General features: G+C 44.2%; 1 protein-coding gene across 5 annotated transcripts; it reads left to right on the plus strand.

Moving 5' to 3' along the window:
- The first annotated feature begins 89 nt into the window (after positions 1 to 89).
- Positions 90 to 27,472, plus strand: adgrl1b (adhesion G protein-coupled receptor L1b). 5 transcript variants are annotated; one of them, XM_085277486.1, is made up of 26 exons: positions 90 to 1,753; positions 8,458 to 8,570; positions 10,896 to 11,109; positions 11,585 to 11,694; positions 12,515 to 12,529; positions 13,831 to 14,038; positions 14,965 to 15,229; positions 15,330 to 15,669; positions 15,758 to 16,051; positions 18,636 to 18,739; positions 18,873 to 19,058; positions 19,178 to 19,216; positions 19,297 to 19,477; positions 19,572 to 19,694; positions 20,179 to 20,396; positions 20,507 to 20,680; positions 21,348 to 21,560; positions 21,712 to 21,932; positions 22,106 to 22,172; positions 22,301 to 22,389; positions 23,054 to 23,222; positions 23,326 to 23,475; positions 23,558 to 23,654; positions 23,734 to 23,844; positions 24,215 to 24,238; positions 24,555 to 27,472. In XM_085277486.1, exons 2-26 carry the CDS (start codon positions 8,507 to 8,509, stop codon positions 26,543 to 26,545), a joined length of 5,667 nt encoding a protein of 1,888 aa, XP_085133612.1. In that variant the 5' UTR covers positions 90 to 1,753; positions 8,458 to 8,506; the 3' UTR covers positions 26,546 to 27,472. The 5 variants fall into 5 exon arrangements, with proteins under 5 accessions (XP_085133612.1, XP_085133613.1, XP_085133616.1 ...); XM_085277487.1 differs by having other exon boundaries at positions 24,218 to 24,238; XM_085277490.1 differs by having other exon boundaries at positions 23,365 to 23,475.
- Positions 27,473 to 27,577: the final 105 nt, after the last annotated feature.

Here is a 27,577-nt window from a genome sequence, read left to right on the forward strand (position 1 = left end):
CTTTACAGACTACACAAGCAGCAATCAGAGCTATTCAACAGGAGTCAAGTGAAATCATGGAGAAACTGGCTTTACTACACTATCATTGAGCTACTTTGACTGTAAATCATCTTCTCACATAATGAAGACCACATCCAGGCTTTGCACACTTCCTCGCGCATGCAGGCTAATCTGATGAAGCTTTCGATTGATCAGGCAAGATCTTCCTTTGCAACAGTTCCTTCTCTTTGTGACATTTTCTTCCTTCCTCTATATCCTCTAAGTGACCCATGCCTTAACTACATGCTGCCAGTACTTCTAAAATACAAGTACAAAAAGCTAAGGCAGAATGACAGTAATCACAGTAATCACAGCAGCAGCACTGGGGTTGAAATGCATCTCAGAGACAGAGAAGGAAGCCAGAGTATCATCAGGTGTCATCAGGTTTGATTGCTATGGATTGATGTGCTTTAGAAAAGGCAGAGACATGATGATTTATAACAAAGCTCTAACATTACAGCCAGATTGACAAATAGGTCATATTTTCTAGCAGTGCTGCACAAATGTCTGTGCACTGTGCAGCACAGGGTAGCTAACAAACAGCTCATCTCCCCTTTCACCATGATGTGGTCACAGAACTGTAAATGCTAAACTTACATCGGAGCTGGTCGGACCTGTAAAAGGAGACAGATGCCTGAATAAACACAAGCCGCTGTGTGTTTCATATTCCGTTGCTTTTGCCTACACAGCAGCTTTGCTCACTCAGACAAACCTTGACAATATAGCCGAAGCCCCCCCCAACCCCGCCACTCTCTCTGCACAAGTACACACGCGCACGCATAAACAAACGTGCACACACGCAGAAGCGCAGACGCGTTGCGCGCTCTCGATTGCAGAACGCGCAACAAGCGGACCAGCGGATGGAGAGAGAGAAGAAGAGAGACGGACGGATGCAAGGCGAGGCCAGGAACGGGAAACTGTATCTTTCCTGACCGTCCAGCTGTTGTCTTTTCCTTCCCCCCTTAAACCCCAGTATTATTTTATAACGCGATTCTTGCTTCCCCCCCCCTATTTTTTTAAAGCCTGACATTTCTCCATATCCGTCCTGATGTGCCGCTGCACCCCATCACGATTCTTCAAGGATATGCAAAGCGGCTGTTATCACGTCGACGTTATTTTCCATTAAATGCAAGGATGTACCTAATGAACGGCATCGGAGGCGTACGATCAACAATGACAAACGACAGCTGAGCTCGGCGAGCCGTAGAAATCGACGGAGGGGCTCAGAGCGGTCGAGGTTTGTGCGTTAATTTGCGCCTAATTATTGTTTTCGTGTGTGCCCGTTTATTTCCCTCCCTTCATCCATCGGGGCTATAAGGCCTATAGCCCGCATCATTTCTGGGCATGAAACCCGTGGGAATTATGATACCAACGTGACGCACAGTCACACAGCACAGCGGGAAGACATCGAGCCTCTACAGGACGGAGGGAGGGTGTGAGGTCCAGCAGAGCAAAACCCTGCCTCTCGCACTGATCACAGGCGGAGGACGCCCAGTTGTTGCTGGACAAATCACGCTAATGACTGTCGTATAGCCCAGCAGGTCTCGCCCTCCACTAATTCCCCATTGAGTATTAAATTTTTTTTAATGCATCGGGCGCAGCGGAGCGGGAGAAAGGGAGGAGAGTACTGTGGGTGAGGGCGCGGAGAGACGGGATGCGGGAGACGCAGTGAGCGAGGAGGAGGAGGAGGACGAGGGAAACTGGAGGATTGACGGTAAGATATGGATATAGGCTATGAGGATGCACTCCGCCCCTCCTCTCTCTCTCTCTCTCTCTCTCTCGTTCACACGCACAATCGCACATATATGATCAATGCCCCAGAGGACAGCACAGGTGCCCCGCTTCTTTCATTGGTATTGCTTCTGCTTCTGCTGCTGCCAAGGGCCATTTGATCACTGAGTGGACATGGATCCCATGCGCTGCTGTGCTGGGGTTTTTAACGCTGGCTGCCATTAAAGCTTGGTCAGTAGTAGCCATGAGTGTTGTGAAATATTCACAGGCACGTGATTACCCGTCTTTGGAGATCAGAGAGGGGAAAAAGTGTTGTGATAGGGTGTCCCCGACTGGAACGCCAGAGGGGTCTGTCATGGGTGGTGTGATTTGTGTTCATTAACACACACCTTTGGTTGCAGCGTCATGTGTGCTGCAGTGAGCAGTGATGTAAAACACACACGCACACACACAAAAGGGGTTTTAATGCGGGTTTGGTTTGCTGATTCACCACAGATGGGAACATGAGGAGAAAAGAGAAAGAGATGAAGAGAGGTAGCAGAGCGAGTGAGTGAGAGTCCACTATCAATATTTCAGAGAGAGAAAGAGAGGACTGGGTCAGTGGAGGAGGCCAGGCGGAGAGACTGGAGTGACTGTGAGAAAGAGAGACGGAGCGATAGAGAGATGCAGAGGACAAAGGAGGTGAATGAAAGGGGAGAAAGGCTAAGGGAATAGATGGAGGAAGAGCTCAGTGGGTGACAGGACTCCTGCTCTACTGTCAGACTCAATCCCTGATTCATTTGTAGCCAAGGGTGTGCAAAGACATCGTTTGTGTCCTATTAATTATAGATACAAAAACATTGAAAAAGAGCTCATTAATATAGAGAACTATCTGTGAACCCAGATTTTAGAGCGGTGACTCCTTTCTGTTTGTGTGTGTGTGTGTGTGTGCGTCCGCACTGTGTGTTGGATGAGAAAGAGAAAACAAAGGTAATGAGGTTTGTTTCCATGTAGGGATCATTTACATCAACTACTGTGGAGTAAAAAGAAAGGACACAGTGATTTGCTTAAACCACTCAGACACACACATACATGCGCACACACAAGTTGGATGGGTTTTCTGTCATTTGACTTGTAAAATGCACCATATTTGTCTCTTTCTGTTCGGACCACCTCGAACAGGTTCCTCTCACGTCTCCTTGAATCAGTCAGACACACTGAGTCAGTCTCCCCGTTTGTGCTGTGAGCATTTTATGCAAGCCTGTGCAGAGCTGTGGGCGGATATATCAGTGTAATATCAATATCATGATATGAGAACAGACATCTGCTTGGATTTTTATATGACAAAGATAAGGGGCAGACACTTTGGCGTGTAAAAATCATTTAAATTTACCAATGTCAAAAGAGCAGCTAATTAATATTCTGTTACAGTTCCAAGTCAGACTGTGGAACAAATAATGAGACGTATTTAACTATGCTAATTTTGTCCAGGGGTTATGTTTAAACACGAAAAATAAATCGTACATAATCTGTAAAGCTGACATGCAGATATGTGCGTATGCTTTTGCTTAGTCAAGTGATTTTAATGTACACGGCCTGACAAAATCTCTGCGAGGAGACAAATTTTTGCCATATCACTGTACCTAATATTGCTATTTTGCTAAAATATTTTATTAATAAACCCTTTTTTCCTCCCTTCTGTCCAGACTGCTCTGTTCTCTCGTACTTCAGTTGATGATCTAGTGGCGTAAAGGCCTTTTCCAAGCCATGTGACATTTTAAAATCCAAACCGCAATCCTGTATTTTACTCTGCGAGTTTGTTCTGATGACATTTTCCAGCAGCTCACATTATCGGAGCAGGTTATGCTGACATACAACTGGGAGCAATGCCACATTTTCTTAAGTTTAAAGGATCACTTGCATACTTAAACACACTTTCAATTATGAACACATATACGTATGTTACTCACATATGTGAGTGTGTGTGTGTGTGTGTTTGCTGTGCATAATGCGATATAATTTCAGATAGATTTGACAAGGTTTGAAAAGCTGTTTATAGATCAAATATGACAGACGGGAATTTTTATTTTTTCAGTTAATGCAGCAAGTTAAAACCCCTAAAATAAGAAACTTAAAGATGTGAAATGTGATGGCAAAAATCCAAATCTGTGCTAAAAAGTCACTGCACATTTTCTTGTTATGTGTCAGGGAAATACCTCCTAAATTGAGAAAGAAGACTTTGAAGAAAGTATAAAATGTTCATTAGATGTTGAGAAGATCTAAATGAACACAGATGTCACTTTCAATTCTTTCGAGCAGGCGAACATTATTCTGAGCCAGTTGTGTCTGGCTGGAACTCCCTGCTTTCCTAGAAACTATTGGCCATGAAACATTAACAGATCATCTAATATCAGGCCTCTGCAAACTGTCAAGAGATCTGATGTGCCAAGACTTTGCAACATCAGCGCAACTGTTTTCCAAACAAATATTAACATGTGCTGAACATGAGCCTGTAGGTCTTCCGAAAACACAACATTTTCACAGGTTTAAAACAAAGGAAAGCATCAGAAAGATAAAACCTACTTATTATTTAGATATTTTTTTGGAAAAAAAAATGTTATTTTTCTGATGATCGACTTATCATTGCGGTTCAAGCCGATATCTAAATTGTTATTACAAAAATCACATGCTGCTATAAACTATGTTCGTCGGTACTTTAAGTTGTCAGCGTTGACGGAACCCTGACTGAAGCTGAAGCAAACAACAGCCGGTGAACTATACATAAAATACGAGGGGAATGAACGTGGCTCCAGGGGTTCACGGGGCAGGAAGGGAAAACACTCTACACACGCTCGTAGGTCCACACTCCGTTCGCTCGTGCGCCCACTCGCTCCAATCTTCAACACGCTCCAACACGCGCCACTGCGCTCATCCAAACACTCGCGCTCTGAAATCCAAAGAGGTTCAAGGGACGGGTCCAGGAATCTACATACACAAGACGAGAGATAACCACCGCAAGGGAGTCACTATGAAGACACGAGATATTAGTCAGCCGGGGCTACACCAACATGTGTCGCAAAACGGTCCAGCGACGAGAAACACTGAGCCGCCATCTTAACTGGCAGTCAGGAAAGCAGGATGATGGGCCGCAGGTGTGTGATTGCTCCCAGGTGCGTGGGCCAAAGGGGGGGAGCCCGCAATGAGCTCCGCCCAGGCAGAGCGAACACAGGAGAGAGAGAGAGAGCAAAAACAAAAACAAAAAACACATGTGGCCTTACTGGGTTGACTGGGCAGACACATGGACCGTGACAAAAGTAAAAGTGCCTGTAAAAACGAACACGGACTCCTCAAAGCAGCCAAAATCTGCCATCCACCCGTATTTAATGCACAGAATTGTACACTGTCAATGCAATTTTATACATAGTTTTAAAAAAAAAACATGATCCACTCATACAGCTGTCATGAAAGCTTGCAACTCATTGGCATAAGAATCTTTCCACCTCCACCGTGCAACCCACTTGACATGAATGCTGCACAAGCCTCCTATTGTACGCCTTGTTGGTCTGAGATTGGTTTCCGCCCACCTCTTACTGGCGTGGACAGTGGATTTGTTTGTTTTTTTACAGGGAGGCTATATATAAACTTCGACTAATTTTAAAATCAACCAATCAGGCAATTCCTTTGGATTTTGTCATATTAAGAAGTTTTGTTTTTTTTTTACGTCCACTTATGGAAAGCAGATACAGTTGTAATGCCTTTTTTAAAAAAAAAAAAAAAGTATTATTTGAAGACAGACTTAAGTAAATTATGTGCTTTAAGAAAGATTCAGATTGGGCAATAATCTTAAATGTGACAGTAACAGATTTCAGCTATTATGCTTCGCACTGATCAGGTAAAAACAAAAGAATGATTAATGAGCAAACCCGTACAATTCTGGAGAGTTTCTGATACGGAGAAAATGCTTAAAGAGCACAAATGCATGGTGTGCTTTTAGCTCAGGGAGTGTGTGCTGAAGGCAGGATTACAGTTGTGATAAATATGTGAGGAAACCTATCAATGTTTAATCAGTCTTCCTGCAGTCTTTAGCAAAGACTCAATTCTTTAAGTGAGAGAAAACCCAATTACTTTTTGTGCAAAAACTTTCTTTTGTAAGAGATCCCGGCCTGCACCTCTTAAAAAATGTGGCACAGAACGAGACACCAGGGAGTCTTTCTGGCCTTCTGTGGGATTAATTAATACCTGCTAGTATTCCAGATATGTATAAAGTAGGGGTTAAAATCATAAAAATAACAAATACGACAGAAAATAAAAGAAAACTTTGGCTTGATATGCTAGTTACTACCATATTTTCTGTGTACCCTCATGCATGTAGGGGAATGCGACATCTCTAGTCCCAGGAGTCAGACATCGACCAGACAAACATACAGGCTCTAAAACCCCATAAGTGGCTTTGACTGCAGCATGTAGGCCTCAGCCCTCTGGGAAATGTAGAGGTCAATGGTCCGAAACTGGCAGTTGCACAAGGCACTGTAGTGTGTTTTGATTCTTAAATATTATCCATAGCGACAAGAAAATTCTCCCACTCTTGTTATTAAAAAGTCTTTCAGCCAATAAACCTTTCAGGGTTTCTGTTGGAAGACTAATCTATGTCTCTCCCCCACACCTCTTAATTAGTCTCTCCTCTCCATCACACACATACAAACACACATTCATTCATCCATTAAGAGCATAGTGCTACAAGGCTGCTTTGTCACTTTGTGCTTCATAGTGATCTACCCTCAGGCACTGATTGCTCTGTGACCAAAGAGAGGGAGGTTAGTCTCTCTTTCTATCTCGCCCTCTGTTGATTGTATGGCCTCTAATGCACGTGAGTGTACGTAACTTGATTTTTACATTATTTCTACAACAGGCTACTCGCATTCTTAAGGATCTGTGTGATGCAGAATTGTGTGATTACCGTCTAAACTACAAGAATTTAGATGTCACGCCTAAATTCTTGTAACAGCTATCATTGTAAAGCTACACTGCCGTGTAGCTGTGTGTAAAATGATGAACTGAGAATATTTTTATTTCATGAAATCGTCCAGCAAAACATGCAAACGAATTTTCTCTGTGTATATTCTTTGTAAATGGTTGGGTGTATTCACAGCATGCACGTTAATGTGTGCGCCTGTGTAATTTTTTTCACTCTAAGCATTATGTTCATACACTCACTTAGAGATAGCTGCCACTTCAAGTAGGCCGGCCGCTTCCCCGGGGCAGGATTTTGGTTGTAGGCAGTAAGCATGGTGGTGCAAACAGGGGGAACCGGGTGTGTGGCTTTGTCAAGGGCCATCAGTGTCCTTGCTCTACTTACTCTGCATCTATGTGTGTGTGTGTGTGTGTGTGTGTGTGTGTGGGGGGGGGGGGGGGGGTGAGATAGCAAGAGAGAAAGAGAGAGATTTGGGGTAGCAAGCATAACAAAATGCTGCCATAAGGGGTTTGCAGGAGACTAGACATATTGTGTGTATGTATTTGCGTGGTTGTGCGTGCATCTGATAAAAAATGGAAATGTTCTCATTCTGTTCAGTCTTTTATATTTACTGTGTGTGCGTGTGCATAGCTCACTGGTCCTGGGGCCTTTATTACAGCCTTGTTGGTTGAGTGGATTTAAAGAAGGCAGAGGTTTCTCTTCTCTTTCTTAGTTTATGCGCATGTGCCCGAATGCGTGCGAGGTTGTCTGTGTGTGTGTGCGTGCGAGCGCAAGTCTTTGAATGCGTGTTGGACATTTGTTGAGGAGTGACCTAAATCTGTCGGCCATCATTACCTAACAAGAAGACGGAGCGAAAACCGAGTCACAAATAAACACACATGCACACATATGTTTATGTACACACACACACAACCTCCCAAGACCGTAATTCTGGTTACGCAGTCCACACTACAGCTGTAGCTGAAATCCTAAAAGGAAAAAGAAATGTTATGGCGTACATGAGGCCCCTCCTCTCTCCCTTCTGTCCAGGGCCAAGAGTTCAGTTTATAGTAAGGAGTCATATTACTGTTGTTCTCTTGTAGCTCATCTTCCTGCGCCCCGTATGTTCCCTCATAAAAATCCACAGTGCACCATTGCCCTCTGATCACCTGTGTCTTCAGTCAGCTGCTTTACCTAGTTACGCCTGCGGGGGAAGAGATCGTCTCTACGACATGATTTATTTAGGATTACTGAAAAGTGGCCTAAGCTGAGCCCAGCCCTCTGCCTCTGTGAGTGTGTGTGTCTAAGGATAGAAAGATTAAGACTCTTTTATGGGTCAGTTGCCAGTATTGCTTCTGGCTAATTACAGACTTAAAACACAATTTCTCACGTGTGCGCTTTCAGTAACAGATACGCACATCCACCTCCTCACTCTCCATCCCTCTCTCTCTCTCTCACTTCCTGAGACTGCACTGTGCTATCACCATGGTAACAGCAGATTGAGGTGCTTTTCGCTGCACCGATTGTTCAATTGTTATCTTTATTTTGCTCCCGCTCTGTGTCCGTCCGTCTGTCTGTCTGTCTCTATTATTCTGTCCTCTTTCCACCCTGCTGTGGTGTCTCATGTGCACTCTTTCATAGTCAGTGTGGGTTTCTGACCATCCAACACACACACGTGCGCGCACACACATCTCCACTAAGACGAGAGGGTGCAGTTTTTCACTCACAGTCTCACACTTCCACTGCTTCCTCCCCAGGCTCTCCTAGCACTGTGGTGGTGTGACGTCCTAACTCTTCCTGCCCAGCATGGCTGTGTCACTGTGGTTCGTGGGCGTGCTCACTCTGGCTCAAGTTGCGCCCTCTGGCCAAGGTAAGCGTCACGTCGAGGTGTTGATTCTGACAGCATTAAGTAGGAGGAATCCTATAAACTGAAACGCCATAGATAATGTCAGTGCAACACAAATTTGAGTGACTCACATCTAATCGAGTGAAGCCCAGTGCCACTAAAAAAAGGCATCTAGACAAGCTGTATGACATGCTTTGACCTACGCAAACACAAGATCTGAATACAAGTGTATGAGTGGAGTGTATGAGGAGCTGCCTGTAGCTCAAAGTCGATTAACAATCAGCTATTCAGCACGGCAGACAGTTACAGTACATCAGCAGCATACTAGTCACACCAAAGTGTTGCTTTAATGTTTTAATCCTGATGCTGCAAACACCTTGTCATGCGTACACGATACTCAAACTCGTGTGAGAAAGCGGATTAAGGTAATGGTAATGGGATTTTCTCCAATAACCATGGTTTACACAGCTTTAAAAGGTTGTCAGGTGAGTGTTTTCGCTGAGCCTGTATTTAACATATTCACACGTAGTGCTCAAAGAAAATGAAATCCTATACTTGTCTGATTGTGTTTACCGAGCACCTGAGTGTCAGTAGTGGTTTCAAAGCTGCGCGTCACATGTAGCTGTTACAAAGGAGGTGTGACGAGATTATGTCAACAGTCACATCTGGGATTCCTTCCAGTGTTAGCTTTCACACTTGCGCATTTTAAAGATTAAATTAGCGGTTTTCAACGTTTTCACAATTTCAAAGCATGTGTAATGTGTGTTAAATGTGCTAACAAATACAGGTATGGGAATGATTTGAATGAGGCAGTCAAAGTAAGGTCTCTATCCTAGGGAATCATTAATGGGATCAATGTCCTATAGTTCGTGGTATTGGATAGCTGATCCCATCTGTAGACCAGGAGTATTTATCTTCCCAAAGCCTGACAATGTAGCCCAGATGATGTAATCAGCCTGGCCATGTTAATATTGTTAGTATCACATTCTGTACAGTCTCCAGTCCTACAGAAATTGCTCATTCCCTGCCTTTTCTCCGTGCTCACCATTAGGCAGATATTTAATTCAATATGGAATTTCCCTGAAATCCAGTGCATCCATAGCATACGAAGGATACCATAGATACGGTATCCATGGTGTCAGATGTTAACATCTCGTAACTTTGGGATTCGATTTTGCATGTTAGCATCCATCACAGAGCACCACTCATAACTAAGTGCAAAAAAAAAGGCTTAAAACAAATGTGAGACTGTGCCAGCATCCATGATTATGAATTATTGCTTCAAACCATAATACTAATAGGTGGTTTATGCAGTACTGAGCAAACGTTTTGAGCCACCACCATTTTTTATATTTTGCAAGGAGCCAGCAATAGTACTATTACAGATATACAAAGCAAAAAGCTTTTTGTGTAGAAAGAAACATCTTCTGAATGTATTTTAAGCGTTTTCTTTGCTTTTCACACATTTTCAGTTCAGTCCTTGTACTTTTCACAAAAACAGATAATTTGTTTCAATTTCTTAAGACGAATCTCTGAAAAATGCCAGCTTGACGGGCATAAAATAGTATTTCTGCACCAGATGAGATGTTAGCCTAAAACTTGATGGCATGATGTGCGGTATGCTATTAAAAAAATTGACAAAGCTGGACAAGTGGTGGACAAAAGAAGAAGTGGCAGGTCTAAAAAACTACTTATACAGCAGATGAACAGTGTTTGAAAGTCATGTCCTTAAGAAAGAGGAAAAAAATCCACAAAATAGCTGACACAGGAGAGATGCAGCATTTTCAGCTTTTCATTTTCAGTGATCCCAAACACACTGGCAGTGCAGTAAAATCATACCTGGATAGAAAAGCATGCAATATGCTCTCTCAGTTACGACTGGCCAGTCCAGAACCCGGACCTCAAAATTATTGAAGTGTTTTGGAATCATCTTGACAAAGAACGGTAGCCAACATTCACAGAAGAACTTTGAATGTCCTTCAAGAAGCCTGAAGACTACTACAAGAAAATTGTTAGGAAGGGGTTAAATTAGCTTTAGAAGGTAAAACTATTTTCATTTCAGCTGTAAAGTTGGACATTAAAACATGGGAGTCAGTAACTGGTTTATAGCTCTAAGAAGCCGTTTGACTCCCTTCTGAGGTTTAAAATTGCTGTCATCGAGGACACTACAAAATCAGACACTACAAAAATAAATCAAATGCCAATTTTTAGAAATGTATTAACTTAACTATGAAGCTCCTTTTGCCTGTAGTAAATTTTGAAAACTTGGCTTTTCTTTCTTCTTGTGTTTCCGCCTTTCCCTTTCATCCGCTGCTGCCTCACCCCACTTCTCCCCCGCCTACTGTGCAGCCATGTCCCGGGCCGCTATGCCATTTGGCCTGCTACGCAGGGAGCTGGCATGTGAGGGTTACCCCATAGAGCTGCGCTGCCCAGGGAGCGATGTGGTTATGGTGGAGACTGCCAATTACGGACGCACCGATGATAAGATCTGTGATGCAGACCCCTTCCAGATGGAGAACACACAGTGTTACCTCCCTGACGCACTAAAGATCATGTCACAGAGGTGAGTATGTGTTGGGCTGCACATCCTGCTGTGTGTACACTATATTTGCATAAGCAGTTAAAAATTGCGCAGTAAAGATGCAAACTGTAATATCGTACTCGAGTTATTTGAATACGTCTTTTAGAAGTGGCTACGGCAATCAATGAGTGCATGAACTGTTTGTATGTGTGCACTGCTGCACAACATACACGCTGATTAGTAGGTTGTCTTGTGTGTCATGTATACATGCAGGTGAAGCAACCTCTCCAGCTAAGTATGAGTGCCTGGCTGCACCATTAGCTGTGTACTCAGCAGTGTTTTCCTCGAAGAACTGATCAATATTCAGTGAGAGGGAGAGTAGACAAATGGAGTGTCCTTTGCTTCCCCTTTCCTGTCTGGTAATCACTCCCCTTCCTTCCTTTGCTTTCTCTCTCCATCATCCGTATGACTCACCCATCCATCCATCCATCCATCCATCCATCCATCCGTCCTCCAGGTGTAACAACAGGACTCAGTGTGTGGTGGTTGCAGGGGTTGATGTCTTCCCAGACCCCTGTCCTGGAACATACAAGTACTTGGAGATCCAGTATGAGTGTGTCCCTTACAGTGAGTATGCATATATATTTATTTCAACAGACATAAACACACATATACTGTATGTACACACACACACACAAACACACTCACACACATACATAAACACAAGTGCACACAGATTTAACCTATGTTTTTGTTTTTTTTTCGCCAAGATGCATTTTAGGTTTTTGGTGTTTATTATTATTTGTACGTATGATTTCTGATGTTTACTAGTTCCCTGAGAAACTGATGGATAGAAAAAGACTGGGAGTTTTCGTTTTTGTTTTTGTTTCTCAGGGAACGTGTGTGCATGCTTGTGTTTCTGAAATGTAAAAAGAAAGTTGTACGGAGAAAGTACAGAGAGAAAAACTGTTTGCCAAAATGTCTTCTGCGTGTATGTGTGTTTGGGAGTATGCACTTGCGCGTGCATGCGTGTGTGTTTTCTTTTCCAGATTCACGCCACGGGAGTTGCTCTCTTTTCTCCACAGGAGCCTGATTGAGGGAAGGAGAGATCGGGGGAGGTGGGGGAGGGAAGGGGGAGAGGATAGGGTGGGAGGGGAGGAGAAGAGGGAAGAAGAATATGTTGGGTCTCTTTCGTGCTCCTTCCTTTTACGTGAACAATAATGTATGTGGTGAGAATGAGTTCCAAAGTCTTTATCTGTGCAAATCTTTCTTTCTCTCTTTCTTTCTTTCTTTTTCCCTTTCTTTATTTCTTTCTTCCTTCCTTCCTTCCTTCCTTTCTTTCTCTCCTGCTTTTCTTGCTTGCTTTCTTGCTTCTCTTTACTTCCCTTCTTTCACCCTCTGACTTTTCTTTCTTTCTCTCCCTCTTTTTTTTCCTATGCTTGAGTAGAAGTGGACCAAAAAGGTAAAGACAATACATTGTAGCATCTTGATCTCTCCTTACCCCCGAACCCCCTCTTTTCTCTCCTTCTCTTCCTCTCTCCTACCATTTCTCTCTTCCTCCTACCCTAGGACGTTGTTTCGTAATCATGCTGGATGTTGCCCCCTCCCTTTTTTCATTTCCTACTCAGTTCTTTTCCCCCCATTTTATCCATCTCTCGTTGTATAGAAAGCCGTCCTTTTATCCAATTTTATCCAGGTTCTGCACCTAGTCTCTCTTCATCTTTTCTCTCTTGCTTTCTTGCTTTAGTTTCTTCACCTCTTCTTTCCCTCTTGCTCCTGGTTGATCTCTCTGTTCTCTGTCTCTCCTTCAGTCTCTGTGCACACCAACACAAACACAGCCACTCACACGTACATAAACACAATCTTCCTTTGAAGCTTTCCCTCCTCTATGTTCTTTCTTTCTTTTCTTTCGATCTTTCTTTTGTTCTTTCTTTCACTTTTTACTCTCCCTTCCTTCCTTCCTTCCTTCCTTCCTTCCTTCCTTTCTTCCTTCCTTCCTTCCTTCCTTCTTGTCTAGTCATCCTCTTCATGCTTATTTTCCCTTTTCTTCCCTTATAGGAAGAGCCCCTTATTTATCTTCATAGGAAAAATAAGACGAAATCTGTGTGATTGTATATCCGTCTGGATGTGTGCTTACCAAGCACTGCTTATGTGTGGGTGTGTGTGCATGCCTATTTGCATGCCAGTGTGAGACTGTACAGTATACATATGTGTCCATACAGTTATTGACATGTGGGTGGACCAATCGTTGTGCTCGGCGTAAACTAACCTGCCCTCTCATTCACTTCAAGGCAAAATTTAGCCCCGCCTTCTGCGTCCCTGACTCTACCTCACACTCTTTTTCACTCTTTTTGCACTAACCCACACACACACAGACACACACACACATACACACAAAAAAGCACATAAATACACTCACACCTTTCATTGCAGTGTCCCTGTTGTATTACTCACCACACACACACTAACAGTGTGTGATTTCTCAACACTTATACGTCTCTTCTGTTGCTTGCCTCTCGAGATCAGCACAGGTGTTTTAAATCCCTTTCTCTTTTTCTCTTCATTCTTTTTCCTTAATCTCGCTGCATTGACTGCATTTAATTCAATCCATTTTTCATGCATTGATCCATTTTCTCCCCACACCTGCTTCCACTTTCTTTCTCTTCACTCTTTTTCGCACTTCCCTTCCTGCGCTTTTGCTCCCTCTCTCTTTCTCTTCTCTCTCACATCCTGCCTCTACCCCACCTAATTCCCATCTTCCAGTTTTCGTGTGTCCTGGCTCACTGCTCAGCATCCAGCCAGCCTCCTCGCTCCTGGAGGTGGAGCATCAATCAGGGGCCTGGTGTAAAGACCCCCTGCAAGCTGGTGACAGGCTGTATGTCATGCCGTGGACACCCTATAGAACAGAGGTGCTGTATGAGTACGCCTCTTGGGATGACTATCGGCAAAACAGAGTCACCACAACCTATAAGTGAGTGCTTTGTGTACTGCGTATATTGTTGAGATAGTTGATGAATATTCAGTTACTCTAGGGTCTGCTTTGTTTATTGTTTTTTAAGAAACTGTAAAGTAACAGATTAATCACAGCTGGAAAAAAAAAATCAATGAAGTAGTCTGTAATAAAAATAATGGCAGTTTGCAGGCCTTGGGGGCTTATTTCACATTTAGCCAAATCAATTTATTATGGAAAAAGAAAAACATTTATTTTATCCGTATAAAAAGTTGGTTTCATATATTCTATATCTATAACGTATGGTTAAATAAGAAGAGTTATAGTTAAAAGCATCATTGCCATTTATAGATGATAAGATTTCTGCTACACTCATTAAATGTGTTACCACTCATTTGTTAGCTCTTTGTGTAGTAGTTTGCATAGTTAGTGGTAAAATCTATGCATGCAGCTTCTGAGAGGCTTGCTCTCAGTGATGAATAAAAAGGTCTGGGATTATTAAAAGGTATTATATAAATGCTCTTAAGGCTACCACAATATCTGCAATTGTCACCAAAATAATATCCTAATTAGGCCACTAAAGAATCAGAATTCAAGATAATTTAATTTTCCTTATGCAACACAAGATTGTATAACAAAATGTATCCCTTTATGCTGCTTACAAAATACAAATGAATGAAGCTAGCCTAAGTGTAGCTGGGGTTGATGTTTAATTTTAGTATCTTTTGGACTCTGTGGAGATATCTTGCTAATATCACTGATGTTTAGTTGGTGCTGTTGATGTTCTGGGTGGTTTTAATCTGAGCTGAGCTTTCCGGTCAACACACAACACGCCAATTTTTGATGTTTTGACTCCGTATCGTTTCTATTGTTCTTCTGTAAAAGTAAAAAGTCACAAACTATATATTTTCACACATTTCATGACGTATTTCATAATAATCTCCTAGGTTGCCCAGCCGTGTGGATGGTACAGGCTTTGTGGTGTATGACGGTGCCGTATTTTACAACAAGGAGCGAACACGCAACCTTGTGAAATATGACCTACGCACCCGTATCAAGAGCGGGGAGGCAGTGGTGGTCAATGCTAACTACCACGATACCTCGCCTTACCGCTGGGGAGGGAAGTCGGACATCGATCTGGCAGTGGATGAGAACGGCCTTTGGGTTATTTACTCTACTGAAGCCAATAACGGACGCATCGTGGTCAGCCAGGTAGGAGGAAGGAAAAACAGATCGATGATTGTATTTTGGAAAGGATGAAGAAAGAAAAGAGGAGGTTTTGATTTTTTCATCATTTCTTTCCTGTTTGCAGGTGAACCCCTACACTCTCCGCTTTGAGGGTACCTGGGCAACTGGCTTTGACAAACGTGGAGCTAGCAACGCCTTCATGGCCTGCGGTGTGCTCTACGCCGTGCGCTCTGTTTTCCAGGATGATGAGGGGCAGGCAGATGGCCGAGCCAGCAGCAACATGGTGGTTTATGCCTACGATACCAGTCGTGGGCAGGAGCTTCCTGTTCAGATACCATTCCCAAACCCCTACCAGTACATCTCCTCCATAGATTACAACCCTAGAGACAACCAGCTGTATGTGTGGAATAACTACTATGTACTGAGATACCCTCTACAGTTCACACCACCACCACCTACTAAAGGTTAGTTGAATGATAGTAGTTGTGTAACTGGACATAGGTGACTAATGTAATAAATGTGGAGAATTAACAGTGCTTTTTGGCCCTCCAGGGCCCTTGTCCTCTCTGATGACCACTGTCCGGTCATACACAGCCACAGTGGCTCTGACTCCAGTACGGCCGTCAGCCTCCCATCCAATTGGTGTCATCAACAGAGGGCCTTTTGACCAGCGGCCGATCACAGCCATGGTCCCTCTGACCCCACGCCCTCCTCTGCGTGTCCCCTTGGCCCCTGGGGGACTGGGTCAGGTGGGAGGATGTGAGAGTCGGGTGGCACGAGGGGTGCAGTGGCCCCCTACCCTAAAGGGGGAGACCGTGGAAAGGCCCTGCCCTAAGGGGTCTTTGGGTAGGTGTGGGAGATGTGGGCATGCCAGTGTGTGTGTTTCATATGCATGTTTGTGTGTGTGTGTGTGTGTGCGCGCAGATGTGAGCATGCCAACATGTTTGTTTCATGTGTGTGTAGTATCATTTGTGTGTGTGTGTGTATCCTGTTTCCCTTTGAAATGTAGTCGGATGTCCTCTCTTTGAACTTGCCTCAGATGAGTCTGAGAGGTTACAGTGTGTAGAGAAGCTGGGTTCAGCGACTCTTCCTCTCGCTGTGCAGCTGTCTTCCTCAGCCCTGCCTCCCTCTGAGGAGCAACTCTTATGGAGATTATGTAGAGATGCCTGGAGTGCGTTTTGCCTCTTCATAATCATGTTGAATGGCTTGGACATGGGTTTGGCACGGCAGTGATGATTGAGTCTTATCTTAAACGATGGTTATAACTGGAAACAGGCGTGGCTGTTGTTACATACTTAAACCTAATTTGCAGAACAAGTGTCCAGTCTTGGTTTTCATTAAATGTCTTGTAAACAAAATGTGTGCAGCAATTAAGCAGATCAGTTAAAGGCTTCAAACTCAATTCATGGTAAATAATCACCTGGCTTCTGCTGTGGAGAGCCTTGCAACTTCTTTTAGCTCATACAGCAGTTCTGTTATTATGTTATTAACTGCAGGGTTCATTATCATTGGCCTGGTTTCCAGCAGTAGCTGTTTTCAGCAAAAATTAACCCTATTGTGCAATACTTGCTCGGAACCAAAAGCACAAGCAAAGTTAGTGACGAGCTGAGAAGGAAAAACTAAATGTGTACGGTGTAACAAGAAGGCAGTGATTTCCTAAAGTTTTAAACATACCTTTATAAATTGTGCTTTTATCAAAATAAACCATAAAATTGGAATTATCTGCATAGAAAAGTGAAAAATACACACATAGTGAAGTAAAAGATGATGTGTCAGACATTTTGGCCACTGGTTCACTGACTCTTGTTTGAAGACTCGAGTCAAGCATTTTTGGCTGTCCCGATCTAGGTATTTTGAAAGGGACAAGGGAGGGGTGACTCTTACTGAGAAATTGAGGATGCTGGATGCTTCTCCAGGCATTTTCCTGAAATTTGATCATTCATAAATTATAATTTTGCTTATCAATTGACCTGAAATAACAGAAAGATGCACAGACTTACAAGCAAACATGTCCGTGTGGAGCCACAGTGGGGCCCAGTACCAGCATGACGTGTGGGGTACAGATGACTGTGACTTGCTGACACTAAGCAGAGAGGGTGTCCAAGTGGGGTTCACTGTAGGCTTGCAGCATGCCCTATGAAGCATGTGCCACCACCAGCTGCTATGAAGTTTTGAGCAAAATGTCTCTAAAAATAAAAGTCAGCTGCTCTGACATTCGATAGGGGCTGCCACAGCAGGTAGTGCCACTTATTTGATTCAGCCATTTTTCCAGCTGATACTATACCTAACAAAACACCCCTTGTTTTTTCAAGGGGAACTGGGGATCTTCTACTCGTTAGGCAAATGTGTAAACCACTTGACTATGGAGCCACTCGCTTAAACAAGCCTGCAAACAAGAAAACAAACGTAAAGAAAAACCTAAACCCTATCAAAACAAGTTAGCCTGTTTTAGGAAATTAAATATGGCTTTATAACGTTAACTTCTAGAGTTCTATATATCACTATATACATATTACTGAGGTTTTACATTAGTCACCTTTACTAAGCCTCATATTTCTATTTCTATGGTTTAATCTTTCAAAGTTACACATCCCTGCAGTGCTTCTTTATTATGAATAATATCCAAGCTCACAGTTAGCGGGTGTGGGTGAACTGTGGAAGTGTATGGGTAAGAAACACCAATATTTCTCCCATACAGGCTCCAAGTGGGTGTCCCACAGCTGCCCTAAAAACACTATATGGGAGGCCAAAGAGGATTTTCTGTGGGCATGCCCACTTTTGTTTGCTCACAGCAAACTCTCATGGGTACCCACTAAAAAAGCAAAACTACCATGGGATATCATGGGGCCATATAGGGGATCTCAAAAGACAAAACTGTGTAAGTGCTCCCACTTGGGGCATGCATGGGACAGGCTATTCTCACATAGCCGCATGTTCTCCCACAGCTACCCCAGTGTAGACATATTTGCTGGATTATTGCCATAGCGCTATGTGGACCAACTGTACTTACTTGCATAATCACTCTTTAATGGCCTATTTTGAAGCAGGAAAAAACTTGTTGTAGCAATCTTAAAGCATACCCTTGACAATTTTTTTACTCTAAATTGGACGACCGTTTGTAAAATGAGTACTGTGTGGTCTAACATAACATATGAAATTAGACACTAAAACCATAAACTCATCCAGAATGTCTTTTCTCAGACGATAAATCAAGTGAGAAGTAGATTTTTCTCTTAGACTCTTATAGAATCAACTAAAGGCCCCCTTCTGTCAATACGAAAGAATGCCAAGTTTAACGGACTTCCCCAATGGCTTTACTTCAGACACAGAGGCTACATCTGTCTCATATCTGGTCTATGCTCTGGTGTTATAAAATACAAACTGTCGGTTTCCTTTCTGACTTTCTGCGTCACCTTTTCCTTCTCTGCAGGTATAGCCTCCTATCAATGCATGTCGTCTCCAGTGGGCTGGAACTCCAGAGGCCCTGACCTTTCCAACTGCACCTCTCCCTGGGTCAGCCAAATTGCACAGAAGGTTAGTCACACACGCACACACACAACCACAAATGCACACGCATGCTGTGCAAATGCCCTAAAGCTAGTCAGCAAGCAGCTCTCTCTTAAATGTCAAAATATTTGACATTCTAAACACCCCTGCCTCACTCCAGATTAAGAGTGGAGAGAATGCAGCCAACATCGCCGGGGAGTTGGTCAACCTGACCCGGGGGCGGATCTATGCCGGTGATGTCAGCATGTCCGTCAAGCTAATTGAACAGCTGCTCGAGATACTGGACGCTCAGCTCCAGGCCTTGAGACCAGCCAATAAAGAGTCAGCAGCACGCAATTACAACAAGGTAAATTGTTGCTGTTGTCAGTGTGGATGTGTGCTTGACCTTTCCTGGAAATGAACAGAAATGTCAACGATGACGATTCTAAAAGATATCTAACAGATGTTTTTCTGCTTTTTTTTTAGCTGCAGAAGAGAGAACGCACATGCAAAGCTTATGTTCAGGTAAGATAGATGGATAGACAGCTAGCTAGCTAGCTAGCTAGACTGATAGATGTAACTGTCTCTCCCCTCTTGTTTTTCAGGCCGTTGTTCAGACAGTTGACAACTTGCTTGGTCCTGAAGCTCTTGTGTCCTGGGCTGATATGAGCAATGCTGACCAGTCACGCTCTGCGTCACTGCTATTAGATGCAGTAGAAAAAGGAGCGTTTCTCTTGGCTAATAACCTTTATGAAGCACGTTTCAGTGACAGGGCACCAAATGTTGGTACGCTGACTTTTTCGTCCGTTTTCTTGTCATATTCTCCTCAAACTAGCAGCTCATCCAGACTTGTGTGTACCTCTGGTCCTCTTATGCACAGATCTGGAGGTGTACGTGTTAAATACAGAGGCGGACATACAGGACCTGAAGTTCCCTAACACTTACGACAGCGACAGCATCCTACAGATATCAGCACTGGCCCTGCAACAGTACAGCAACAACGGTATGTGGCACATAGGAGAAACTGATCAGTGTTAGTTCAGGCAGGGCACATCCTCAAGCTCTGCTGCAATCAGGCAGATCAGCTGATCTCAGTGCCAAGCCACATGAGCTAATGGCTAAGCTGATACTTGTTTACTGAATCTTTAGGCTGCCTATAGCTTCTGCACACATATAAACCTCTTTGCTGTGTTAGCAGTGCCTGCCCTGTCCTATACACGGGGACCTGGTGCTGCACTCCCATAACAGAGCCATAGCACCAAATATAAGAGCACTGCAGAAGGAAATATTAATCTTATTTTCACAGCAGTAGTTGTGACAAAGATATTTATTACAAACAGATTTCTTCTTAAATTATAGTTATTAAACCATGGCTAAGACTGATTGTTTGGAGAATTAATACTAGCTTTTCTCAGATAGTAAGATTTCAGACATATCATTATTCCAGATCAATTATTTCATGCTATTTTATATTGTTTTTTCTCCAGGCCAGGTGAAATTAGTCCTTTCCCTCTACAAGAACCTGGGCTCCTTCCTGACAACTCAGAACTCGACCCTGCGGCTTGGACTGGGGCTGGGCCAGAGCTCAGAGGTCATGCACAAGAGCCTGGTGGTGAACTCTCATGTCATCTCTGCATCTGTGCACAGAGGATCCAGCAGAGTGTATCTCACCGAGCCAGTGATCTTCACTCTTAGGCACCTGCAGGTCTCTTAACTCTGTTCAGCGTAAAAGTCACATTGAAATGAACAAATTTGTAACACTTTGCATAATTGCTGTGTCGAACATACTGTTTATTGATGCCTTTGTTTCCTCAGCTGGAGAACCACTTTGGTCCCAATTGCTCTTTTTGGAACGCATCAGGGGTTTCTGGGAATGGCAGGTGGTCTACACAGGGCTGCCGCCTGTTACACACAAACAACACACACACTACTTGCGCCTGCAACCATCTGTCCAGCTATGCTGTCCTCATGACATACCAGCAACCTGCTGTAAGTAACACACGCTGACACATAGCAGCATTTAATTCGTGGAAGCTACTGTTCGCCATATTGCCATTGTGCATTTGCACCGTTTGAGCACAGAATGTATTTTCAATATGTTTAATTTGGCAACTATTATGCCAGTATGGACGTACCACTGAAAACAGTCACGTTTTTTCTTGTAATTTTACATGCATTTGCTTGTGTGGTCAGACTAAGATCTTAAAAGTCAGATTTTGAGATGAACAGCTGACAGACTTTAAAGTTGAATAAAAAAAAAACTTGTTCCATCCTCACCCACCAGGAACTTGTCGATTCCCCCCGCCCGCCACGGCGCCCATTTGTGGTTGCACAGTTGGAGTTCACCCCTGCTGTTCTCTCTGAAATGTTGTTTAAAAATCAAGTGCAAAGTGGGTGATAATTTGGATTTGTGGCTGTAAAAGAGAGAGTGATACATGTAGCAGAATATTTTTTCTGCCATGAAATTAAATTTTGTGTTCTCAGTAAGATGCTCACTCTGTTTGGTATGATTGCATTCCTTTAAATAAATGTTATGTGGAACAAGGATAGAAACACAGCAGTTTTCAGCATGTGATATGCCCACAAACAAATGGGCATCAAGATAAATATCTATGAATGTCTTACACTTTCTTTCATGTCTGCTTTTCTTTGTCAGTTCGGAGCTGGTGCGGAAGAGCTTTTTGTCTATGTGGTTTCCTGGGTTGGCATCTCGGTAGCATTGGTGTGCTTGGCGACCTGCCTTACCACACTGTGCTGCCAGGGGGCGCCCTGGCATACAGACCACAGCACCATTCACTGTAACCTGTGGGCTAACCTGCTCATCACTGAAGTTCTTTTCCTTGTTGGTGCCAACAAGACTCAGTACACTGTTAGTGTTTTATTTCTTTTTATGATGATATTGGACTAGAAAACAATAGCATTTTAAAGAAGTGCGTCTTGATCTAGATAATAATTTTAAAAGCTTGACATAATAACTCAATAGTAATAAATCACTTTTTGGCTGCCTCCTGATTTTTCAGGTTCTCTGCTCCATCACCGCCGGCCTGTTGCACTTTTCGCTGCTCTCTGTGTTTTGTTGGTTGTGTCTGGAAGGAGTGGAACTGTACCTGCTCCAGCGGGAGGTGTTCGAGGGGCGGAACTCCAGGAGGAAGTATTTCTACCTGTGTGGATACTCTATTCCTGGGCTGGTGGTGGCCGTGTCCGCAGCCATCGACTTTAGAGGCTACGGCTCGAAAACTGCGTAAGATGACTGGTCTGTGGGTGTGTTTGCTGTGTGTGGCTTTGACTCCACATTCTTGGAAGCTTGCATGGGGACAGTTACTCCGTTGTTTTGTCATCTCCTGCTTATTAATTTGTTTTTCTTAAGATTCCTATTTTCCTGTAATTCGTTGTTTTGTTTGTATATATTTGCAGATGCTGGCTACGCACAGACAATTACTTCATCTGGAGTTTCCTCGGACCTGTTGCTGTCATCATTACGGTGAGATTTCATCTCGTGTTAGAAATGCCAACCGTTTCCTGTTTGACTGTGTCATAGCATCATGATCAGTAATTTTGTTTTAATGAGCATATATTTGACTGTGTTTGATCTTCCTCTTTTGCCATCAGTTAAACCTCATTGTGTTGGTGATGACCTTACATAAGATGCACAGCACCGCTGCTTTGAAGCCAGACTCCAGTCGCCATGACAACCTGAGGTTAGTAAGAGTCTCTCGTGCCGAATTATTATGTGTCATTGTGCAAAGCATGAATTGATAACTGCCGAATGAGGCAAGACAGATAAAAATAAATTGTGAGTCCGTTTTATTAAACATCTTTCGAGTGCATTTGTTATTATTAATGTTGAATGAAATTTCATTAATATCATTTAATAAAGGTAAGAGAACTGAAAGAAGAAGTGCAGCAACTGTAGCCTTTAAAAACCCGAATTAAATGCACTGCAGCAGTCTTGAATAGCATGTATGTAGACTCTGCGTCCTTTTGAGTGAGTAAAGGTCAGACCTTAGCATTGCTGCAAAAATGACAAATAGAGGGAAGAAAAAGCATTCATTCAACAAAAGAGAAAAAGTCAGCGAGTGTGTATGTGAGTAATGTCGAGCATGTTCAAGGTAGTGCAGCCCACATCTGTCACAGCTTTCTTTCACAGTTCCTGTTGCTGATGGGGGCTGTCAAGTACATTTGGCTTTACAAACCTCAGTGCTGTTACATGCTCCTTCCTCCTCTTTGTGTTAATAATTTAGCTGCCCTGTGAAATAGAGGCACAGTTGAATTTTATTCATTTTCAACGTGAGGCAAGTGAAAACCTATGTTTTAAATTGCTCATCAGAAAAGTAAAATATGTCTTTGCTTTGGTGTCTGCAGGGCATGGGCAGTTGGCTCCCTGACACTGCTCTTCCTGCAGAGCGTCACTTGGTCTTCAGGCCTCATGTTCCTATCTGCTCCATCTCTCCTCCTGGCTTACCTCTTCTCGTCCCTCAACACTGCCCAGGCTCTTCTTATCAGCATACTGCACTGCAGCCTCGCCAGGAAGGTCAGTGTCAGTGAGCATGAATCATTAAATAACTGCGGGTGTCTGTCAGTGGCATAATTTATTTGAAGAAAGCCGTCTTCTACATGACTAAATAATGTTTTAGGGTCAGAAGGATTATGGCCGTTGCCTGCGTCTTTCGCAGTGCTGCGCAACTTCCTCGTCCAGCTCTCCAGACTCGGTAAAGGGTGCCGCCCTTAGATCCAACAGCCGCTACACCAGCAGCCAGAGTCGCAGGGCCACGGCTAACAGACAGGTATGCTGAAGCACTCTGTGCCTCTTAGTCTCCTTCTTTGTGTCTGAGCCAGGTTTGAACTTCTGTAATATGTCTGTTTCAGAGTCGTATCAGAAGGATGTGGAATGACACCGTTCGCAGGCAGACTGAGTCGTCTTTCATTGCAGCGGATGTTAATAATACACCTACTCTTAACCGAGGTACAAGAGTTTATAGCTCAGATATGCTGGCTCTGCAGACAAAGAATGTGCCATTTATTTTCTTCCTCTTTATCATCAGCTGCTTTGGGGAACCATTTTCTTACTAACCAAGTGCTGCAGACTCATGCTGGAGCCTCTCCATATGACACAGTGCTGGCCCAGGGATATAATCAACCCTTTACCTCCACAGGTACATCCTAATACAGTTCTCTACACTCCCTGCTTCTCTGGCTATTCTTTTCTTCTCTTATTATTATCTTTTACCATTCTCTTATTTATGTATATGCACAAAACCCTGCAAAGCTCTAGGCTATGCTGAATACTGAGTGACTGTTAGACCACTATTATATACAGTAGCCATTTATACAAGCAAAAATTTTGTTTGTTTAGCTTTTAATAGCCTAAAGCTTTTGCACAGTACAGTGTTGTCTGTTTTTTGTACAGTATGGATGCTTGGATTTGTTTGAGTTTGTTTAATTCTGCTTTAGTTGTTCGACTTGAAATAATTGTTTCTTTTTTGATACTTTTCCTCTCTGTCTTTCTGTCTTAACATGGACCAGTAGGAACCTTCAGAAACAAGCAGAGTATGAGCTCTTCCCTCTTGTGCTCACTTGAATCATTGAGCGCCACTCCCTTGTGCACTGTGCTTCAATTCATAGACTATCTGTGAAATGTTTGCACACAGTCACAATGCACAGACCATAAAGACATAAAGCACATTTCTCCATGTGGCTACATAACCAAACATTTCATTCAGAAATATTAATATCCAAAACACTCTCAGCAGGAACACCAAACGCTGCCCATTCATTCATTTGGTCATTCATATATATTTAATGCTAAAGTTCTTATGGGTTCCTTGGCTTTTTGTGACTGGCATTTTCTTTTTTCTCCTAACAGAGGGTGGCGTTTCACAAAGCCAGGAGTCTTGTGGGTTGGACAGTGTGTGTCTCAATGGAGGCTACACCCCCAACACCTTCACCCTGCACGGTTTAGGGACGACTCCTGGGTCCCGAGCTGGAGTAGTGGGCAGCACTGACCTTCTGAGGGACGGAGGAGTTGGAATGGGAGGGGACGACATCTCCCCGGGGCTCCTGACACCGCACGGGGGAGCAGATCTGAGCGGTGGTGCTGGGATGCGTCGTAATCTGTCCGATGCAGCAGCACTAGAGAAGATGATTATTTCAGAGCTGGTACAGAGCAACCTGAGGCCTTCAGTTCCCATGCCTGTTCCTCCTGAGCGCTACGGCAGCTTGGCGAGGCCGCACCACCACGACAGGCCGGCTCTCACTCACACTGCCACGTTAACGCGACACGCACAGCCGCCACAAGAGGGATGGGCTACCTCCTTGCAGCCAAGCACACGGCATAACGCACAAGAGGGCTGGTCACAAACAAGGCACCTCACACAAGACACTGAGACACATTCCACGACACGTGGACAAGATCATACCACAACGCCTCGCTTACAAGACGGCTGGTCACACGCGCGCATTTCTGGGGATTCTGAGTCCCGTGAGCTGCTTAAAGATGGGGACCACTCACAGCTGCAAGGTACTCTGGGACGCCGTGGGCTTCAGGAAAGACAGCAAGCGCGTCCCCCTGATGTACAAGCACGACCTTATTCCACTCTCAGCCGCACGCCTGGTACTCTGTCCCGCCACCGCAGCACTGCAGAGTCAAGTGGAGGGACGGACAGAGACAGGGAGAAAGAAAGAGAGCGAGACCGGGATCGTTATCGCGACAGGCCCCTCCCACCTCCTCCTCCACCTCCACCACAGGACTCAGAGCCCCTGTACAAGGCCCTGGAGGAGCCACTGCTGATGAAACAGAGGGAGGCAGGTGTAGAGACATGGAGAGGCGGCCAGGACAGAGAGAAGGATGAGACGTTTCTATTAAAAAGAGATGGAATGATGGATGATTGGAGGAGTGGAGGAGAGATGGGGAGAGATGAATCTTTTACCTCTCAGAAGAGAGATGGAGAGATGGACAAATGGAGAGGCGGGATTGACAGAGGGAGGGAGGAGTCTCATATGCTGGAGAGGAGAGATGGAAGGGTGGAGGTGTGGCGAGGAGCGGAGACAGAGCGGGAAGAGACTTTTATAACTCAAAAGAAAGATTTTGGGATGGATGGATGGAGAGGTGGAATAGAGAGAGAGAAAGACGAATCCCTATTTTTAAAGGACAGAGATGGTTGGAGAGCAGGGATCGAACGAGAAAGCGAGAAACAGAAGGACAGAGTGCTTGACGTGTGGAGAGGAGGGATGGATGTAGACAGGGAGGAATCCTTCCTGTTTGAGAGCAAAGATGGAGGTCCAGATGGGAGGAAAAGAGGGAAAGACAGAGGGTCTCTTCGGTATGGTGAGCGAGAAGATTCTGACAGCTTCTCTCTGCCCTTGACCCCAGATCTCGACCTTGATGCTGACTCTTCACCTATCTACGCCCGAGATTCAAACCCCTCCCCTCTCTACCCTGGAGACCGCCGCTCACCGCCGCTTAGTATCTTCCCCCGAAGCTCTCCGCCGACAAATATATTCGCTCCACGAGAAAGTAACTCCCCTCCCAACAACCTCTATTCCCGCCATTCCCCGCAGGTGTACAGCCGGAGCAGCTCCCCTCCTCGCTTCTACACCCGCAACTCCCCCCCGACCCTCTCGTACCCAGACAGCAGCCCCGAAGGTCCAGAAGAAGTCAGCCCCACAGGTCAGCCTCAGCGGCCATCTCTGGAGCTGCCGTACAGCCTCGGGCGACCCCCGCTGGGCCCTCGGCCTAACCACCTCCAGACCTTCTACCAGCCACCACCGATGGCATCCAATGGAGAGGCAGGGTACACGCCAGAGCCCTCCTCTGAAGGAGATGATGGACAGATGCAGCGGGTGACGAGCCTGTGACTAGGGCGGTGGTGATTGGGGCATAGAAATCAGGGAGGAGGAGGAAGATGGTGATAATAACAACACATAATGACGATCAAACTGATGGAAACGATTATGATTATGTTAATGAAAAGGTTAATGATGGTGGATGATTAACAGTGATGCCTATGAAAGTGATGGCTCCTCCCTGCTTCTATCTCCCGATCACCACGAGACTTCCCCCCTTTCCATGTTTTGTTACTTTTGTATGACTGTGATCCATTGATAACTCTTCCTCCTATTCCCCTCTCTCTTCTCTCTTTCCCTAAACCCTGCTGTGTCTTCCCATCTCATCGGTGCTTATCCTTATTGGCCTGTCGTCTAAGTTTCTATTGCTTCATCGGCTGGGTGTTGCCCCTCCCTGTAGCAAGCAAGCAGTGTGTCAAAGAAGCACTTGTGTGTTGCCAAAAAATCTTTTCAAAGAACATGTGCATGACTTTATAGTGGCTTTACAAGGCTACATACTGTAGGAGGAAGTGCTGAAGTGTGCGTGACGTACGAGTGTGCGCGTAGCTTGATGAGCACGGGTGTGCGCAAGGGAGTGTTTGTGTGTATGCGTGTCTGAGAGAGGAAGCGGGAGAAAGGGTGTGTGTATATACATCATTCTTGTATAATTAATGTATCACAGTGAAGCATTTTATCTATACCAACTGGAGGGCCTCTTAAACACATCCCCTCCTACTGATTTTGAACTCTTGACCAATCCTATTTCACATCAAGACCAAAACCTCTGCGCCCCGACCTGCCACTGACTGTAGGTGATGGAACTTTTGACTGCAGAGCCAGAGATCATGTAAAACCTCAGAACTTTTCTGCAACTCCCCCCGAGATCCTTGTACATATCGCCTCAAGTGTTCTGATTGTCTTGTATTGCTATTGAAGTTCAAGTAAACGTGAAAAAAAAGGTTCCTGTTTGTGTTTCTGTTCGTGCATGTGTAAATGTAAATGTGTCAACTTGCAGATGAGTTAGAGCTGTCTACTACTGCAGCCAGAATGATTTAAAAAAAAATT

This window comes from Mchenga conophoros, linkage group LG6 (genome assembly GCF_057382185.1).
Source record: "Mchenga conophoros isolate Kocher_MC1m ecotype Shallow Benthic linkage group LG6, M_conophoros_male_GT1.1, whole genome shotgun sequence".
NCBI classification, from domain to species: Eukaryota; Metazoa; Chordata; class Actinopteri; order Cichliformes; family Cichlidae; genus Mchenga; species Mchenga conophoros.